Below are 20463 nucleotides of genomic sequence, written 5' to 3'. Positions count from 1 at the left end.
CATTTCCCCTCACAGGCATACATATCTCACACACACACACACACACACACACACACAGAGTTGTAAAGTTCTGATGAACAGTGCACAAGGCTATAAAACCACCATCGCAGGGATTGTTAGCACTGGATTGTTTATCATTCTTGAAGTTGAAACTAATTTTATTTGTTTTGTCCGAATGTCTCACATTATTGTGGACACACATCTCATTAAGTTGTCAAAAGCTGATTTTAGTGGCATTACATCCATATCTTACTTATACTCCCTCCCATGAAAATACACCATCCCTGACCACATGCACAGTATTTGGTGCTCCATTCCCATCAGTACTGTTTATACTGATCACCACTGACACAAGGAGAAAATGCTATAATAAAAGTTGCAGTTGTTTTGCTATAAAATCTTAACAAATGCCTTGGTCAATATAAAGTATAAGGATTAATATTAGGAACAGGTTGTATAGTATTTATACTTCATCAAATCAAGTCATCCATGCATATATGTGCCATTTGTTCTTTTCTCACAATGTTAAGCTTTCTTTCAGTTCAGCTTTCATATGGTTCTGTTTACTCAAAGAGGTCAATGTGCACACAGAGCTGTAATTGCCACATCCTTCTGGTTAATGTGTAACTAAGCAACCAGGGAGTGTGTTAGCGTCATTAAGGTATACAGTTAGGAAATACTACCAGCATCTTAGTCAAAGGTGTGGAAGGATTAGAGTTGGCTCATTGTCTTACTATACGTGCTATGACTTTGCTACAGGGAAAAGTACAAAAAAATACAATATACAATAATATACAATGTTCCAACTTATATAGGCCATGAATAATGAATACATATACTTGTTATGTTTATTAGACCAACTTCTGAGGATTTCTGAGGATTCTGACTGTATTTGTATTTGTTTTACATATTTGCTTTCCTGGTTATAGTAAGTACGGCTGTTGCCATGGATTTTGAGGTGGGTTTGTAGCATTCTGTTGGCATAGTAATAGGAAAAAATATAAAGAAATCCACTGGCAGTAAAAAACAACACTGAGAGAGAATGAACGAGGAAGAAAAAGAGACTAAAACTTGCAGGCAGAGTGCACAGGCATTTCAGTCTCTCAGAAGAGCATGCTTGAGCTTTGAGGGTCGTGTGCCGACACACCCCATCTGAAATCTGCTTTGATGTGACACCACTTCCAGCTGCTTTTGCTGCTTTAGCACAGTCAGCCCCCAACATGCCATTCACCCCTCAGGGACTAGGCAGCTGAACTGGATATGCCCCCCATATTAGCTTGTTATTCTTCAAAGATGGACTTCACTAGCCCATGTATATACACATAATGACACACACACACACACACACTCCAGAATCATCTGTCAAGTGCTGTTCAGCCTAAATGTGGTACATACAGTTTCCTGTTTTCATCAAGAAGGACTGAGGGAACAAGGTTGATCCTTCACTATCTTTTATTTGGGTATATGTGAGTGGGTATGGCTCACCATCCGTTTTCTCAGGATGAAATCCATATTTTATAATGAGAAAGTGGCAGGAGTGATGGTTGGAAAAGAGGGGGCAGAAGGACACTAGAGGACATTACAGAAAAAAAACATATATGATCGCAACCATTTGCTAAAGCAACTTTTTAAAAAATGCCAATATAATAAAAATCTGAAAATAAACAGGATGGAACTGACCAGCTTTTGATAACAGCTACAGTCTAAAATGGGATCTTTACAAGAACATTGCAGAGAAACTGAGAAAACATTCTGGAAGTCTCATGGAGCAGTTTGTTATGTGTAAGATATGAGCCAGACTTTAGGCATAATGATTGTGTTATCACCAATATGTGAGCTCTAGCATGACACCAAACCCCTGAGCATTGATCTCCTCAGCCCTCGTCTCAACCCTGGCCTTGACTACTGATCGGTGACACTATACTCAATTCTTATCTCACTGCTTACCCCCTGCAATGACACATACGTGCCTCTTTCTCTGTTTTACTAATCAATCGAGTGTTTCGGGGATGTCCAGAAGTGTCCAGTCATTACACAGAAGTCATTTGTGCATGGTCTTATGCAATACACAATTTGGATTATCGACATTCAGTCCAACTACAAACACCTGCTCAAACAGTTCACTGCTATAACCCCGTGTGAGACACCTTGAAAACAAAGCATGGTGGTGGTAGCTCAGTTGTTAAGCTGCCACTGTTGGGTCCTTGAGCAAGGCCCCTAAACCTCAACTGCTCAGCTAAATTGTAAATTGCATAAAAGCATCTGCCAAATAAGTAAATGTAAAGCAACTTCTTGAAATAGCAACCTTTATCAAAGTTCATAATGCTTTTATTGTACTCTGAACCATGCTACTACCATGATTTTATTGCGTTACCTGACAATAGCTATGGTTAGTATGGTTAGTACTACCATAAACATGCTAGGTTTACTATGGGGTTTTATGGTGTCAGTGTTTATTATACTGTTTATTTAGTCTTCATACTTCCATGGGTTTGCAATGGTACTTTAGAGTAACTATGTTTGTTATATACTTATGATACTGCCAGGGTTTTACTATGGTATCTTATGATAACTATGGTTGTTATACTCTTGACCATGATATTACTATGGTTTTAATGTGGTAATTATTTCTGTTATGTTATTAATAGTAAATATATGACGGTCATGAGATAAAGGAACTCAAATTTAACCTAGATGCTTTTTCAAACCTTAAGAACAAATAATGTCCCTGAGTGGAGGAAAGTGGGTAGAGGTTTCCAGGACACACTGGGGAAAGAGCTGTGTCACTCCTCTTTCCCCTCCATTCCACAATTATTTCACTTCACTTCATTCACTCCTACTGCTGATACGCCCCTGGCATATGGCTCTGTGCTCCTGACAGTCCCAGGGGTAGTGGTGCTGCCCACTGCGGAAGACCTGAAGATACCCACTGAAAATCGCCTACTCACCTCCCTCAACCCTACAATGTCCACAGTCCCCACTACTACATGCTACTGAATTATTTATTACATTATATTTCAGTCTATCCACTCTCTCTCTCTCTCTCTCTCTTAAATGCTTCTTGCTTCTCCTGCATATTCTAAACTCTTTCTCTTTCTTTGTTCCTTTCAGCCTCTTGCTGGCTGCACTATAATAAAAATTTTTATTTCTCATGTGAATCTGTTAAAGTGAGAGAAAACTGACTACTCTATCTTTATGGGCTTCCTGTTGGGTTCTTGGTGTGCTGTGTGCTAATAATAATAATAATAATAATAATAATGAGACCCAGCTCCAGATTTTGGGTTGTTTGAGCAGAAACAGTAACCTTTGTCTCTCAGGTGTTCATATGACAAGTTTTAGATTTCAGTCATAATACGTTAAACTGGAACTGAAGACCAGTTCCTGTTCTGGGTTGTCTGTGTGTGCATTTTCCCTACCTTTCCCAAGGTCTTGGGGGTGTCCCAGCCTCTCTTCTCCATGGAGGGGGGAATCTGGTAGACCTCTTGTTTCTGGTTCAAAGAGGGGGGCACCTGGTATATATCCTGTCCTCCACTTGTGGGTGGTACCTGGTAGATGTCTTGGCCTGGTGTGCCCATGGAGGGTGGCACCTGGTAGATCTCCTGCCCAGCTGGGTGATATTTACCAGCACCTTGTTTCTGTGTGAGGGGTGGAGCTTTGGGCTGGGTTTGTGGAGTCTGGGGCCCAGTGGGCACTTGATACAGGCTGGGAGGGCTAGTACAGGCTGGGTGCATGGCTGTGTACTGGGCAGCGGGCGAAGGCTTGGTGTAGGCACTAGGTGGAATGCTGAGGTGGCTCTGAGTTGAGCATATTGGGGAGCTGGAAGACTGCTGCTTGTCATACATGCCCACCAGGATCTTGAGTCGGTTACCTGGTACAATGCCCTGGCGCCCATGCAGTGAGCAGAGCCACCAGCCGTCAAGGCCTTGTGTGTCCCGCTCCAGCACTGTCATAATGTCACCTTTCCGAAAGGAGAGCTCGTCTGGAGACTCCGCCACATTGTCATACAGAGCCTTGGCCAACACGTTCTGGTTGAGAGAGAGAAAATAAAATGAGTAATCAACAACACTCTTCATTAGGGCATGTTTTGATTTGCATAAAAGAGGATACTTAAAATGCTAAATAAATAAATAAAAATTTAGAAAACACAGCTGAGAAAAGTTAAAGCCTTAGAAGCCCACAGTGACACCAGAATCTTTTATCCATGTTGACTATATTTATTTAACCACTGACTATAGCTCTAAACTGTACCTTAAGTGGAATATACAAGCATCAAATAAACTAAAGAAAAGGTGTTTCTCAAGAAATTACTTGGACAGTTAAGTTATAGCTTCATAAAAGGGATTTACATGGAACCTTTTCTGAAAGGAAATCCCTCTGTACTCTGGTTATATATAATAACATCATGGGTCCCCCACATAACATCTTTGGGTGCCAACTTTTTTGTTACAACTTGGCTTTACATGTATATGTATATGTATATGTATATGTATATTGAAATCAATTCCCATTTGAAATGATTTTCTATTTGTTCTGTACCTGGTTGGCTGGGCTAAACAAACCTTACATTTCATGTTATCACAGTTAGCAGCAATGCTATTGGAATAAACACAGTAACAGTGTAACACTAGCTGCAGCAATGTTGAACACAATGGTACAATAAAAACAATTCTCCAAGATGCCCAGGAATAGCATGGGTTTTAAAATTAATGGGCCTAAAGAAAAAGGAATGTATCTGCATAAAATAACGGCCACTGATTTACAGCTAGCAACATAAGTTATTTTAACACCATTGGACAGACAGGTGTGCTTGTGTGTATAAATACAAAGTGCCACACTGTGAGCATCTCTGAGTCTCTGTCTTCCACAACAAGGACTCCATCTGTCCCATGTCTTAAAGAGCCACCCACAAGCACTGCCAGCCATTTACACTAAACAAATGTTTGCTTTCAGGCCCCCCATCAGCAATAGGGAATGGTATAGCCTGGCACGTGTAGCATGCCTCCCAGTGCTCAATGCACCCACTTAATGAAGCTCCAGCAAGCACCAATGGCCCTCCACCACTGTCCTCCATCCAAATGAACATGTGATTGGCTAATTGTGAGGATGGCCTAATTTCTGGTTAATCAACTATAGCTTGACAATTTGCTGGGCAAAGTTCAATTTGCTGGGCAGAGTCTCTTGTTTTATTTTTATGGCGATTGAGAAGCGACATGCACTTTGAATAAGTCTCTGTCTCTGCAGTGACAGTCAGTTCATTCAGCAGTCAGGCTTTTTAGTGTTCGTCTCATTTGCAGCTTGCAGAGCTCCAGATCAGCTTGTTACCCCACTGGCATTGGTAAGGGCAAGAGGAAAAATATCTTTTACCCTTAAGCCTTTCTCACATTTTGACTTCATTCATACTACTCATAGCCATTTTCCACATATACAGACACAATATCCTTATTAGCATGCTTCTCCCAGGACACACACTCTTCTCTGTGGCACAATAGTGAGTGGCAGTACGTGAGTCATTATTCAAGAATGTGATCTCGATACCCAGACCGAATGCAAGTTTCCTTACTTTGTGTGTATATGTTCGTAGAGATCTGTGGTGAGAGTGGCAGGGCTGTGATGAATGCTGGGTCTGTGTGTTGTGCTGGAGAAGCGAGGAGAGGCGCATGTAGGCCGTATCTCCCTGATGAATGCACTGCTTGTATTGCCAGACTCACTATGGCATCTCCCTTAGGCCTGAGTGCTATATAATAAACCAGAGTGGCTTACTGCTGGCTAGCAGCTGGCTGAGACGTCACCGTCCAAGCTTGGCACATGCACACACACACACACATATACTAATGCCAAAATAATGAGAAGCTCTCAAGACTAGTTGAAAGAGCTCTTTGACTCGTCAGGCTTTCTCCATGGAGACAGTTTAAAGCACTCTGAAAGCATTAGCACAGGAATTTCAGGTGCATTTTCTGTGCCAATTTGGACTCATTTTGGGAATACTGAGGAAATAAGAACATACTGCTGAGACACTGGTGGAATCCAACTGAGAAATACTTCGTGCAGTGTGAAAATGACGCCCTGTGACTACATGGTCTGTCTTTCTCAGTCACAGTATCTATTTTGTCTTTCTACATTCTCTATCTACTCTATAGCCACAATTTATCATCTATTGATAAAACCAGACATTTTGTTGAGGGAACTTCCTGCCAGGAAGAGGAATCCTCTGGAGGGTTCATGACATCACAAGGAGCTGAACTTTGTCTCCATTATTGAAGTTTGCCAAACTTCTATTCATTCTATTACTCTCTCACACTCCTCCACAATTCCCTTACTGTTTCTCGCTCCCCCTCTCTGAACACAGGAAGTGTTTGAGAAATGATTCATATGCCTTTCTGATCGACTCAGTGACACAATGACCGAGTGTGATCTCGTTTAGGGCAGACGGCATGTGCAATAATGCAAGTACATACTGAATAATAAACACACTACATTATTATATATATACCTTAATCGAAATGTTGGGCAGCAGTGTCTGTCTGGAATAGCACATGGACCCGCTGTCAAGATAAACGATGCATGTTCTATAGTGATTGGATTTGGACTGCTCTGGGTGAAAAACTCCTATTTTCAGAAATTTTGTTTGATGAAATGTGACACACAGTGAGATACTGCATACAGCTTGACCAAATGCTTCCCTGTTTCTTGATTAGTTTATAATGCACATGAGAGAAGAGAAAAATAGAATAAAGAGGAGGAGAAGAAAGAGAAAAGGGCAGAGAATGAAAATAGAAAGAGAAAGAGACAGAAAGGAAAAGAAAAGAAAATGTAACTTTATCATCCCAGAGACTAAATGCTCAGCCATTTGCATTTAAAAGGATCACAAGCAGGATAGGAGCAAGACGTTAACAATGGTGAAAGTGAAACAGATAAGAAATCTACAGAAGTAAAAGTTCCACAGGATACAAGAGCGGAAAAAAGGATGCAAAGTTTTGGAGGGAGGGAAGGAAACGTGCTGCATGGGTTCATTCAGTGGTAAGTGAACAGGAAATAATGTAGCAGCTGGTGGAGCGCGCTCAGTGCAGACAGGTCAATGGATGGGAAGCCATGGGCAAAAGAGCAGGGGGGTGTGTTTGTGTTTGCATAGGTTGGTGGGGACCTAAATGGACGTGAGGACAGGAATATCTGATAGTTTTGAGTTTGAGGGGACATCTGGCTGGTCCCCACAAGTAAACCTGGTTAGGTGTAGCATAACATTGATTAGCTGCATTAATAATTATGTAAATGGTAGGTCCTCACAAGGATAGTAAGACAAGTCTGTGTGTCTGCATGTGGGTGTGTGTGTACGCCAAGGGCATGGGAAGCACACATGAACCTGCTCCCCCGAATGTCCTCTCACACACGTCATATTCGAGTGATTTTACATATTTGTTCTAGACATGCATTTTTCTCTCACAAGCCCCGAACAAACAAAAGCTTTGGTTATCAGCTTTTTTCTATCTTATAAACAGAGCCAACCCATGCTAACTGCTAATCGCTCAGCTTAGCTTCTCTGCCGAGGCTGTTCTGTAATTTGTGGGATTTGGCGTTTGGCTAAGCAGGAGAAGGGTTAAAACAGCAACAAGCTGGTGATTATCCTGAGGTGTTATCAGACAGTGAAGTCAGACTGGACTGATGGTCGCCTTGCTGTTAAAATCTCAGAGAGTCATGAAATGGGGCTGGCAGACTCACATGTATGTTTCCGCCCTTATCGTCTTGGCGATTCGGTGTGTGTGTGTGTGTGTGTGTGTGTGTATGTATGTGTGTGTGACTCACACCCCACAAAGTGGTGCATCAAGATCAAAAAGGTGAGCCTAAACTAAAAAACCCAGACTGCCAAACATGTTCCAAACACACTCTGAACATGTGAGATTTTTAAGCATGTAGGAAGAGGCCTCAGCTCAAAATACCCTAGCTTCACACACCATAACGGAAGCATTTAATATTTACTAGAAAATAGAAGAGACATTACACCTCAGATGACTTGAGCTACTTAAGGCAGGAAACAATAGCAACCTGCTCTAGTTTCAGGATATATCTTAGCTGTGTTTGCTACAGGCAAGACTAAACTTGAGAGCAAACAACAGGCCACAAGAGAAACTGAAAATATGGGCGGGAGGTGGAAATTAATTGTTAGCGTGTATGTGTGTAGGTCTGAAGTATAGAGTATGTCAAAAATAAAAAAAAAAGAAAGAGGAACACAGTCATTAACTCTCTTTTGGGTACACAAACTTGTAGAAACGGATTTGAGGAATCTGGTGACTGTGTGTATGTGTATATATGTTTTTTTGTGTACAATTTCCTCTGCAAGTCTAGACACATCTCTGTGCTGCCAGCATTCCACAGCTTCTATCCACCTCTTCCATTACCCCACATTCTGCTCTGTCATACAGCTCTCTTACAACCTACAACACACCCACACACAAACACACAGACACACACCTGGTGCGTCACACACTCTCTACATAGACCACAGGGATAGGTCATTGCTCACTAGACAAAACCAAAAACAAACAAATGAAGACACAAAGAACAGCTTTAATGGTCCGTTCCAAACATCGGTATCTCCACACACATAAAAATACATTCCCGTACATTGAACACGCTCGAAGAATAACAGTCTCACTAGCGAGGAGTGAATTATCATGCCCTTCCTGCTTTCCTTGAGGCAACAGAAAAACAAAGGCAGCTCTCCGGGCCCTCCTTTCCTGCTAGGTAAGTGTGTGTGTCACTGGTAAGAAAACATCTTACATTCTTGTAGCTGCAGGCTACAGTCAAGTTCTGGCTTGCTGCCCACGTTCGCCTTACCTGACTAACACAGTGAGTGTGTGTGGGTGAAAGACATCTCTGTAAGCCTTTAAAATAGACTGCAGTTTAGATCATAGGGACAGCACTGGATTTGGCAATACACACATGGACTAGCTTTTTTTTCCTCTCCTTCGTAGACTTCGTAGACTGCCACAAAGTGACAGTCCACAATGGATATTAGTTAAAAGAGGATATATTATAAATAATTTTTGAGACCATTGCTGCCAAATATTTAAATTGTAGAAAAATACAGACATCATTAAAGAAAACATCCACCCTGAAACACATTAAATGTTTATATCGGAATGTGTGTGATGCATTTAGCGACTTTGGTGCTAATTTGTTGGTTGGTACTGTACTTTCTTCATTCCCATGAGAAGTTAGCAATTGTCTGCTGCACTGACGTCATTGCTAGCACAGTTACAATGTTGAAAGTGTGAAAAAATTCAACAAACTCAAACATTAGAGATTACTGTCAGGCTTCATCATTTATCAACATCATTTATCATCATTATACGAAGCAGTTGTACTGAATTACGCCACAGACTCGGCTCAGGCTAGTGAGCAAACTATGAGATGATAAGCACGATGACGTTCACGGTGGTATTAGCATAAAAATTGAAGCTGTGGAACTTTGCCTGTTTGAGCAGGATATATAGATGAGGAGGTAAGACAGCTGGACAGACTAAAGGACTAAAGTGCTGCTGCATCAGTCTCTTTAGGTAGAGATGAAGCAACTGCTAAATTGCACAGCAGGTAGCTGTGGGTAATGTAGGAAACTATTAACTAACAGTGAGAAAAGACCAATATGTCAATGAAAGGAGTAAACTAAACAACTCAGTAAACGCCACTAAAGATCAAATGTCAAGTTCAAATGAGCTGTTAAATTGCCCCTAAATCTACATGACATTCATTCAGGGTGGATTTCTCCTTTAGTGTAGATTTAGGACATGGAAAAAAGCCCATACAGAAACAACAAGGACAAAGCACATTGTTGTGTTAACATTGGGCATGAGGACAGGAACATCTGATAGTTTTGAGTTTGTCCCCACGAGTAAACCTGGTTAGGTGTAGCATAACATTAATTAGCTGTATTAATAATTATGTAAATGGTAGGTCCTCACAAGATCATATGTCAAGTTCAAATGACTGGCTGTTAAATTGCCCCAAAATGTACATGACTTTGTGTGATGCATCCCATCCAAGGTGTATTGATGAATACGCAAGTCATTCAGGGTGGATTTCTCCTTTAGTGTAGGTTTAGAACATGGAAAAAAAAAACATAAGAAACAACAAGGACAAAGCACACTGTTGTGTTCACATTCGCTTCCTTAGCCCTGAGTCAGAGACATTCATCATGGCGTAAACATGCCCAGAATTCTGCCAGTTCCTGATGATGAATCCAAAAAATGTCTGTCCTAAGATTACAGCAGTTCCTCTCTGGTTCAGCACGTCACTGTGACCTCAGTCCAGCATTTCAATGGATCAGAAGATACAAAGTCAGGAAAAACATTTCTGAATCAAATAACAAAAGGCAATTGTCTAAGCTTTTGTAATTCATTCCGCTTTCATATTACACCACTAACACCATGTAGCTAGATCCTTCCTAAGCTGAGCTCTTGTTGACTGTTTACGTTCCATTGCAACTAGGTTCGATTGCTTCATTACAGTCGATTAGCTTATGCAATATGAGGTATGTGTTGTTTGTTTCTCTCTAAGAATCAAGTCGAATCAAGTGCTAAAGTAATAGAAGATTCCCATACAAAAGGGAATATCCTAGAGCTAGTGCCTATTCACATAAAAAGACTAGGCCCTAGGCACATATCTTTTACATGCAGAATTCCATTAGCTTTGCAACAGGAGTGCTATATCAGATGTCTCTGTCTCTTTCTCTGAGAGAAAGGGAAGGAGAAAGGAAACAGACAAACAGAGACTGAGATTGACTGAGACTGAGATGTGTTTGGTCACATACATGGATGTAAGTTGAAAAACAGAGAGTGAGATAGATAGAGAGGGATAAAGGGATTGAGAGGTCCCATGTTTTGTGAGCATAAACTTTAGCATTACAAATACACAACTTCAGTGTCACAACTACACAACCTCATAGGCCTATCATCTACGTAAATGTGTTGTGGCTTCTTACTAAGTTATTCCTGGTAGTAAATCCCAACCCAAAAACAACATATCTTATCTTTAGAGATAGATGAAGCCTTACACATGAAATTGAGAAGTCTTACCCATGAAAATGAAGTAAATGCACAAGCCTTAGTCACAACCCAAAGCAAAACTATCTTGTTAAATTACAACTAGCACACTGGGAAATGGCTAACACTTCTTTCTATGAGTCACCAAACACACATGCCTATGAGTAAAGGCCAGCTATTATGAATTTTAGACCAGCCCAATACTGATCAACTGTTTTCAGCTCAGCAATGAAGAAGACTTTCTACTAGCACCGATTACTAATGACATACAATGATCAGGCCTGGGCTGTCAGACCCCCCAGCAGTAGCTGGAGGTGGGGGATTCTACCCTCTTGAGCCCCACAGTCTGGGCATGAGTCAAGACTGAGTCACTGGGAGAAATCACTCCACTGTGGGAGGTTAGAAGTGCCCCTCTCTCTCTCTCTCTCTCTCTCTCTCTCTCCATCTCTTGAGTCTTACACTCATGGCCACCACGGTACAGCACTCTTTATTTAGATGCTGATTCAGCCAAGATGGCTGATGAGCCAAGTTCCATCAGCTGAGGGGGATTTTAACTAGTTAATAGGGTTGTGAGAGCTATGCTAAACTCCTTCTTTATCATGATGTGACTAAGAATTAAAAAGCATAGACATGACTTGCTGTTACTAATGAAAAGAACAAAAGCCTCGACACAGTTGTAAACCGGAAACTCTTTATTTGGATATAGCTAAATTTAGGACTCCACTGTCAAGAACAACTTTGATTCTACATGGCCAAAGAAAACATTATGCCACTCTTAAAAAGTGCTCCACTTCGCTGTGAACGTGCACAAGTAAAAATCTTCCTGACAAATGAGAAATATCCATATGCCATGCAGGGGGTCGGCCCAGGCACGTAGGGAGCAAAGTCCTCCTTCAATGGATCTAGGACTGCTTTCCAAATACCAAAGCCCTGTGTCATTCCTGCCCTTACAAGCTGAGTGCGTGCCAGCAGTTTCAAACAATAGCAAGGAACGGACACTGCTTGCCAAGACTCAGGCCTGGTCTATGCAATCCATTTCTCCCTCCCTCTCTTTTTCTTTTTCTCTCTATGTGCTTGACGTCCATAATAAAACCTTAATCTTTCAACTTTCTCCTGAGTCAGCAGTGTGAGCACACCAGTGGCAGCGCCGTGCCTCCATGGCTCCGGTTCTTTCCTATATGTACACTCTGCTTCAAACGCTTTCTCATAAGAACTTTAAATTACTCCTCCTGAGGAAAAGCTTTCTTGGCTGTGAAAGGACTGAACAGAGGTACTTCTGCATGTTTATTCACTTCCCTGAGGTTATTCTTTAATAACAGCTTTTTTGGGTTTTATATATAAGTGACTTAAATCAGGATGGGTCAGGACATATATGGTCGTTCCCAAATCCTCAAACAGACACAGAATACACACACACAAAACACACAATCAGACCCCTACCGAGTTGTGACAAAGGGAGGTAAAATGAAAGAATTTGGAGTTCCTTTCTCTGAGTCTTTTCACTCGTTTTGGTCTGCTAATTCCCTGTTCTCTTCCACAGCTGGACTATTTCGTACAGCCAACTTAGACCAGTCACACAGCACTGAGCGCCGTACGTACACACATGTAACAGACACATTCATTCACTCACCAGATAATTCATTTTCAGTCCCGCTGTGTGAGTCGCTGGGACTTCAGGCACCGTCTAACAGTCCTGAGATTTAGCCCACGGAAAAAAAGTCCTTTGAACCTCCAATCCAAACTTTCCTTTTGTTGTATGTTGAGTTAAAAAAAAAAAGTCAGGGCAGACTGTAGCACATCGTCCTATTCCGTGATCTCAGAGGCCAAGAATGAGACTGTCCCATATAGTTCTCTCTTTCCCCCTCTTTCTGTCTGTCCTTTGCTCTCTTTTTCCCTCCTTCCTTCACTCCCTCCCTTGCTCTCAGGCTTGAGGAGGGAGGGCAGAATGTAACCTGACACCATCCCAGTTCTGCCTCAATCCTGACATTTCCTTTCCAGGATCCTATTGGCCGATGAGGCTCTTTTTATGTTAATTTGTCACGCCCTCCCAGCCTGTAAGGAATGTGTAAGGAACCTCCATGTAGACCCGTGAGGGGAAACAGACATTAGTTTTTCTTCCCCCTCATACACACACACACACACCTCCCCCTACTACTACTTTGTCTGTGTCTTTTCCTTTAACCTCACAAAATTCCTGTCTTTTCTCCGCTGTCCAGACTCTCTGGCCATTCCTTTTTTCCACTGCAAGTTGGTGTCGTAAAACTCCTCCGTTCTACTGCAGCTAGCCCCAAACAACTAACAAAGAGATCATAGTGAATATATTAATAAATTAATATGAACTATTAACATGAAATATGCACTAAAATTCTAACATAAAGTCATTTTAAGCATTAAATATCTCTAGTAGTAGCTCTAGCTTGAGACCATATCCAGTTCATACTATGTACAAAGTGTTAAGTGCAGAGGTTTGCAATCCATTTCCCTTAGGACAAAAGCCAAATATATTACATTTATACAAACAAAACATTTGTGTAAAGTTTGACAGATCTTCTTGCATTACAGTGAGGGTAAATGGTTGCATTAATATATGTTAAGATATTAATAGTAAAAATGTGGCATCTTATTACTTTGGGAAAGGGTCCTGGTAAAAACCATATATCATTTTTAACATCTTAGAACTAGTTTTTCTGTAGATAAATTGTAATCATTAGGTACTGTTTTCACTATGAAATCATGGGAGATACAAACTTTTGCACTAAATGTTTTTGAGGGGGCTGTGGGAAGTAACACAATTTTTGTTTACTGACAGTATTTACACCTATATTAGGACCCTTTAGGAATCACACTAATGTTTATACATAATATCCATATTTCCATAGATCAGTTGGACAACTGAACATGATCTAGTTTAGTAATTAGTTGCAAATCCCTTGTTGCTTGCTGATTGCTGCCTGAAGACACCGTATCCTGGCTACTCTTCAGTTATCAACTATGCTCCTCTGTTTTCTTGCTATTTCTAAGCTCAATGTTTGTAGTTTGGCTGTTAGCATGGAATGCAGGCAAACATCCAAACAGCCTCAATGTTGTTATGTGGAATTCATTTGTAGATGTTTAGGCAATGTTCTGTGGTCAACTCTCAAGTTGTCTTCTAAAGGCGATAATCCATGCATGACATCACTATCCAACTCTCATACAAGGGAGGGTCTAGGTCAAGAGGTCAAGCTGGGTCCACCTCTCTCACAATCAATATCACTGACAGGAAAAGCACAATGATTACCAGGGGAGACCTGTGGTGCTTCCATCATCAGATGTATATCATAGTACTGTGCAGAAGTCTTAGGCACATGCAAAGAAATGCTGTAAAGTAAAGACAGCTTCAAAAATAATGAAATTAAATCTTTTTACTTAGTGGAAAAACCTGCATGTTTACTGCATGTTGTGGTCGAAAAATACTACACCATGCAGTTAACAGTAATAAACTAAACAAGTCCATATTTGATGTGATGACCCTTTGCTTTTTTTTTTTTCTTAAATAGTAGATATAGTTGTGCAGTTTTATAAGGAAATTAGCTGGTAAGTTTTACCAGCATCTTGGAGAAGCTGCCACAGTTCTTCTGGAGACTTTGACTGTTACACTTGCTTGTTCTCTCTTTTTCGTTCTTTACGGACATACAAACATTTTTACTGTAACAAAATTTTTTGGCAATGTTTGGAAATTTAAAATGTCATATAAAAAAGCCAAAAAACTAGGATGCCTAAGACTTTTTCACAGTATATGTATATAGATAGGTAGACAGATAGATAGATAGATAGATAGATAGATAGATAGACAGATAGATAATGCTGTTGTCACTGCCATGTCATCCCTCCAGGAGCCAGCCCTGACATCAGTAGTGAGAAAGTGAGACCACTGAGGAGGCACAGAGCTACGCCAGCAAGGGACTTGATCTGAAACCAGCACCGAAATCTTTAAATTGCTATGAGACGGTGGTCATAGACCAAGATTGGGAACTGTTAAAGAGAAGTGAATCAAGCAGAATTAAAATGTATTGAATTAAAGAACATGGCTGATCAAACATAAAAGGCCCCCTTCCTCATTTAACATGCTCCTGAATCCAGAGCCCTTATCTTTACATAGCCGCTGTCTCTTTAGCCATTCCCTGGCAACTGAGCTGCACTTCATCTCTTTCTGTGGCACAGTTAGTAAGACGGACTACTGCATACACACATTTTCTCCTGGGATGTTAGTGATAGTCCCTTGCTCTCTCTAAATCTCATAGAGAGCTAAGCTGTGACCAGAGCTGTCTGTCACTTAAGTGTGTGTGTCTGTGTGTGTGCGTGGATTGTGTCACCACAGAGATTCCACTATCATGTCAAGCACTGTTTCAATTAGCACCCCCTTTTCCAGCCTTCCTTCATCAGCTAATGAGACCCACTCCACTGAGACCTGTCCACCACACCTCTTAACTAGCCAGCCACTGACAGGCCCAGATTAACCTCTCTGAAATACCTGACATCAACCATGAAAAAGATGTAAACAAGCTAAATATTACCACCGCTCGTTGTGCAGTATATATGTATGACTCTGCTGCACTGGACTAGGAGTCTTCTTCGTCGTCTGTGGTTCTGAGAGTTCTTGTGTGTGTGTGTGTGTGTGCATGTGGGACAGTGGGCTCATTGTGTTTGCATGGCCCGGTGTCAGTTAGGTCGGGCCGCCAGAGCATTCCTCACACCTACACACTACTCCGCTCCATAGACACACACTCACTCTCAACACCCCCTTTATCCCGGACCCCTTCCAGCCCCTATCCAGCCTGGCACAGCTTCCACAACACTTGTGTCCAGAACACACGCCTGCAAACAACAACCAGAGCTGACCCAGCCTCTTCAGAACCGTTCACGGTAATAATGTGGGTCAGGCTGGGAGAATATGGAAATCCCATCTGCCTCCGAATCCAGGTTACACTGCTATTTTCTCTCACATACCCTCAATCCACCTCCTTCTGGATATTTCCGCACGGGGACGCTGAATTCCAGCACAGTCTGCAACACACAGCTCAGAGAGGTCAGCAGGGTTGGTGGAGGTTGACGTGTACAGACTATGTGTTTGTTCAGAACAAAGAGTCAGTGTGCAATTGAAAATGACGTCCGGGTAAATAAACACTATCTACCTCATAACCACTAATAGAGCCAAGGTGGTAATGTTTGACTTGGCAGGTTAGTACAAGTTGCTACTCTTTGCAGTTCACAATATTAATAAGAAAATGCTAGTGAATGTAGGCTATTGTTGATAAATTAGTCGATTATCTTGTTTGCAAATTTGTGCTGACAGGCTCACATACTAGCTCCATGTATTACATGCAATATCATCTGACTCACATCTGCAGTAGTAATCCCTTTCTTTGATGTTGTATCATAAATGATGGTGGTAATGTGAAATTATTGTCAGAAGCAGAGAGCACAACAGCAGCAGACTCCTGAAGGAGAGAATCCTTCCATTCTGTGCGGATTTGACTTCAGTGACAAAGCGAAACAATGCACATCCTTGTTTTCTGACATCCACCCCCTGGCCAACAGCAATATTCATGCAGCTTTGAAGGACACAACAAGAAAGGGGCTCTTTCTTTGGTGAGACTGTCAGTCTCATTCCGAAGTCCGTATCTAGAGCTGTTTCATCTGCTTATGACAAAGGAAGTGAATCCTCTGCAGTGCTTGCACAAGCACGCAAATTAATGCACACTCACAAATCAAAGTAGCAATTTGCATTCGCACAAATGCAAAAGCACAAATGGACACACGTATACACACACGCACACACACATATCCAGCACACATTCCAGCAACAGTTGTAGGACAGCCATTTGTCCTGAAGGGTCTTGCATCAAAGACAGTGACAGGCTGACTTTTCCACACTGGCACATCGCCCAAACCCCTTCTGGGGACTCTTCCCTCCTGCAGATAGACATCTCTGCCTGTTCAAAAACAGGAAAAAACAAAAGCCCAGACCTGCCCAGAAAAACTTACAGATCCCCTTTACACCACCTCTGACACATATTGCGAATTTCCATAGATAGTTTTGTTTATTTGCAGATTTTTTTTTTTAAATCGTCCTCTTATCTGCAGAACATACTAATACTCTGATATGATTAAAAATGGCAAAAGTGGATCAGTCTTTTTTTCCACTTTAATCAAAAGTAGGGCTATGGGGATGGCTCCCCCTCTCGCTCTCTCACACACACACACACACACACACACACACACACACACACACACACACACACTAGGGAGCGCAGTAATTTTCTCCTGCTTCTCTTCAATAAAAAGATTAGCTTTAATGTGGCAGGAAGTAAATGGTATTATCTGCAGCTAAGAAGAACTGGGAAGCTGATTGGGTTTGCATAGTAAACTCAGGGTGCTCTGGGGATATTACCATCTGTGTGTGTGTGTAGTACTTCTCATAATGAGTGACAGACGTGAAATGTGGAACACCTCTAAGGCCTCCATCCCACCCCGGAAAGCTGCAAGTAGGAGAGGCTGCTCTAGATTGTGTTGATTTCATTTTATCCCAATTTGCATTATTATGGAGAAGCAGTTCTGCCAGAATGAAAACAAGCAAATAAGATATTAACGATTCAATGACTAAATCAACAAATCAATGAATGGAAATTAATGTGAAAATAAATGTATGTACACAGAAATAAATCAATAAGAAAATCTGACGAAATCAGTATTTCTGGATTTTCCTAAAAGCCTATTTATTTATTTCCACTCACAAATAATGTGCTATAATGTATACCTTTATATCTCTATTTATTCTCTATCTATTTATGTCCGTAACGATTAGTCTATATGTCTAACTGCCTGCCTGTCTATCTGCCTGCCTGTCTGCCTGCCTGTCTGTCTGCCTGTCTGTCTGTTTGTCTGTTTGGTTGTTTATTTAGTAATTATTTATGTGCTTATGATAATAAAGGTCTCTCAATCAAAAATGTCACTGGGTCGCCCTATTCCTTATGTTGATCGATATCAGGACATCAACTGTCATGCTCCAAAACCAGTTGATTAGAATGTGAGTGTACACTAATGACTAGATAGGCATTACTTATATACCCCAGAGATGATGAGGATGATGATGATTTAGCATCAGGTTTCACATGAGATGTAGGCTCATGAGTCACTGCAACGCAGTTGCTATAGAAACACACTGATGTATCATCGATGCATCACTGGCTAATTTTTGATGTTATGTGTATCGGTAGACTACAAACGTAGAGAAAGCAGTCGTATCTTAACATATTGTAAACAAAGAAGCACTGGCATCAAACAATGCATGCTAAAACTGAGGCAGAGAGTGAATGGCCATTCCACACTGCACTTCTAAATGCCTAAATGAATCAATAAGAGGGAAAAAATTGCCAAAAAAATTATTTAAAAAATACATTAAAAAATATATATATTATTTTTAAAAAATAATATCATTAGGTGAATAAATAAAATAAATAAATGCACAAATAATAATGAAATTATAATAATGAACATAATAAAACATGCTGTAAAAATATAAAAATTGTAAATAAATGAGTAATGTAACGACTAACTGTACTTTTCCTTGTAGCTGAGGTGTTAGTCATCAAGGATCTTTTGTACCTTTAGTGCGTATCTTTTACCTTAATATATATCCATCCATCCATCCATCCATCCATTTTCTGTACCGCTTATCCTACACAGGGTCGCAGTGAGCCTGGAGCCAATCCCAGGGGACTAAGAGCACAAGGCAGGGGACACAGTGGACAGGGTGCCAATCCATTGCAGGGCACAATCTCACACACACTCACACACTATGGACAATTTAGAGATGCCAATCAGTCTACAAAGCATGTCTTTGGACTGTACCCAGTACCCAGAGGAAACCCCTGAAGCACGGGGAGAACATGCAAACATGCAAACACACAGGGCGGAGGCGGCAATCAAGCCCCCAAACCTGGAGGTGCGAGGCAAACGTGCTAATCACTAAGCTCCCCCTTAATATATACCTTTAAAGCATTACTCCAAGCTTAATTAATTTAACGTACACCACAGACAAAAGAAGTACCCTTTGTGGTACCACCCCAGCAAATAGTTTGGTACCTTTATTAAGAACAAAACTGTACACACATAATTGTGTAATTAGGCAAGTTATTAATGAATCATTTGTTAGTCATTTATTTGTGGAAGATCTGGCCCTCCAGATCTTAAGTCTCTCTCCCTCTCTCTCTTTCTCTCTCTCTCAGACAGGACTAATCCAGGGAGATCTTGTGAGATCAGCAACACACCCCAAGGTTAGCATAAACAGCAACAGTGACAAATTGCATGGCTGCCCTCAGTAACTCAACCACTATCAGACAGACGTACACATGATTTGACGTCAATCCCCATGCAATTAAAACAACAGCAGCTATCCTACAAAATCTGCCTTCCGACATTTTCCCCTCCCCCTCTCGCAGGAATGCTGGAATGCGGCATTCTAACTCCAGCATAAACCCCCACATTCCGGCCATGGCTTTCAGGAAGGGGACCTTTCTTTTCCTATGACCCCAAACCATTCCATTTCTGAATGAAACAGTGCTAAGTGTCTACATGAACCAGGGTCACCTCTACAACAGCTAATAACATCACTGAAGGGTAACGGCCTGTCTGGCCATTGTGTAGAAGCAGTCATCAGACTTCAGCTGTAACTGTGCTATTGTGCACCCTTGCATAGCCATTTTACAATTGGACAGGTTAATTAAGATCTGAAGCCATTTCCTACTTTTACAACAGGGCTGCAATCCATTTCAAATAGGTGGAAAAATCCTGGTTTAATTGGAAGCAGTCAGGCACTAACTATAATTAAATATCTATAAGGAAAATAACTTCTTAAATATTTTCAATCTACAATGTCAGAGCAATTGCGTGTGTATACAGCAGCTAGTTTTTATTGTATAAAGTGTTTAATTGTTATCTGCCCTTGAGATTGCCTTGGTCTGTGTGTCTAACTTAATTTGTTCTCTGCCCTTGAGTGTAACCTTAGCTCTCGTGTCCTGAACATATGCTGTGTATAGGGTAAGAACTAAACACCTCTCAGTGGTGATATTATCAGTCAGCTGTTAATAAATGCCATCCTGTAGTAACTAAAGTGTGACTACAAACTCTGTTTTATCCTCTCTATCCATTCTGTACAGCACAACACACGCTAAGAATGCTAAATGCTAAGAACATGCTAAAAAAGATATTACATACAGTATATTTCACGTCGCTTCTCTAATTTACATGTACATTTTCTATAGTATACAACTGGGGTGGGGGGAAATGGGTTGACTGTGTAAACTATCCATAGCTGTGTGAAACTATGTCAAGAAGTCAAAATAAAAATATTTTATGAGTAGAGGTCAGGAGTCAAAGGTCAACAATGAAG

At 41.1% G+C, this 20463-nt stretch overlaps 1 protein-coding gene across 3 annotated transcripts in view; it reads right to left on the bottom strand.

The window, feature by feature from the left end:
• Positions 1 to 20463, bottom strand: part of bcar1 (BCAR1 scaffold protein, Cas family member) — a 72766-nt gene that overhangs the window by 18869 nt on the left and 33434 nt on the right. For 2 of the 3 annotated variants that reach the window (XM_053234775.1, XM_026927322.3), the window contains one exon: positions 3417 to 4025. In XM_053234775.1, the coding sequence (XP_053090750.1) occupies positions 3417 to 4025 (609 nt within the window). Of the gene's footprint in view, positions 1 to 3416; positions 4026 to 12663; positions 13405 to 20463 lie in introns of those variants that run through there. The other variant, XM_026927323.3, reaches the window with a different exon arrangement.

The sequence above is a fragment of the Pangasianodon hypophthalmus genome, chromosome 6, assembly GCF_027358585.1.
Source record: "Pangasianodon hypophthalmus isolate fPanHyp1 chromosome 6, fPanHyp1.pri, whole genome shotgun sequence".
Lineage (NCBI taxonomy): Eukaryota > Metazoa > Chordata > Actinopteri > Siluriformes > Pangasiidae > Pangasianodon > Pangasianodon hypophthalmus.
Note: the sequence above shows the minus strand (reverse complement) of the source record. Positions and strands in the feature narration are given on the sequence as shown.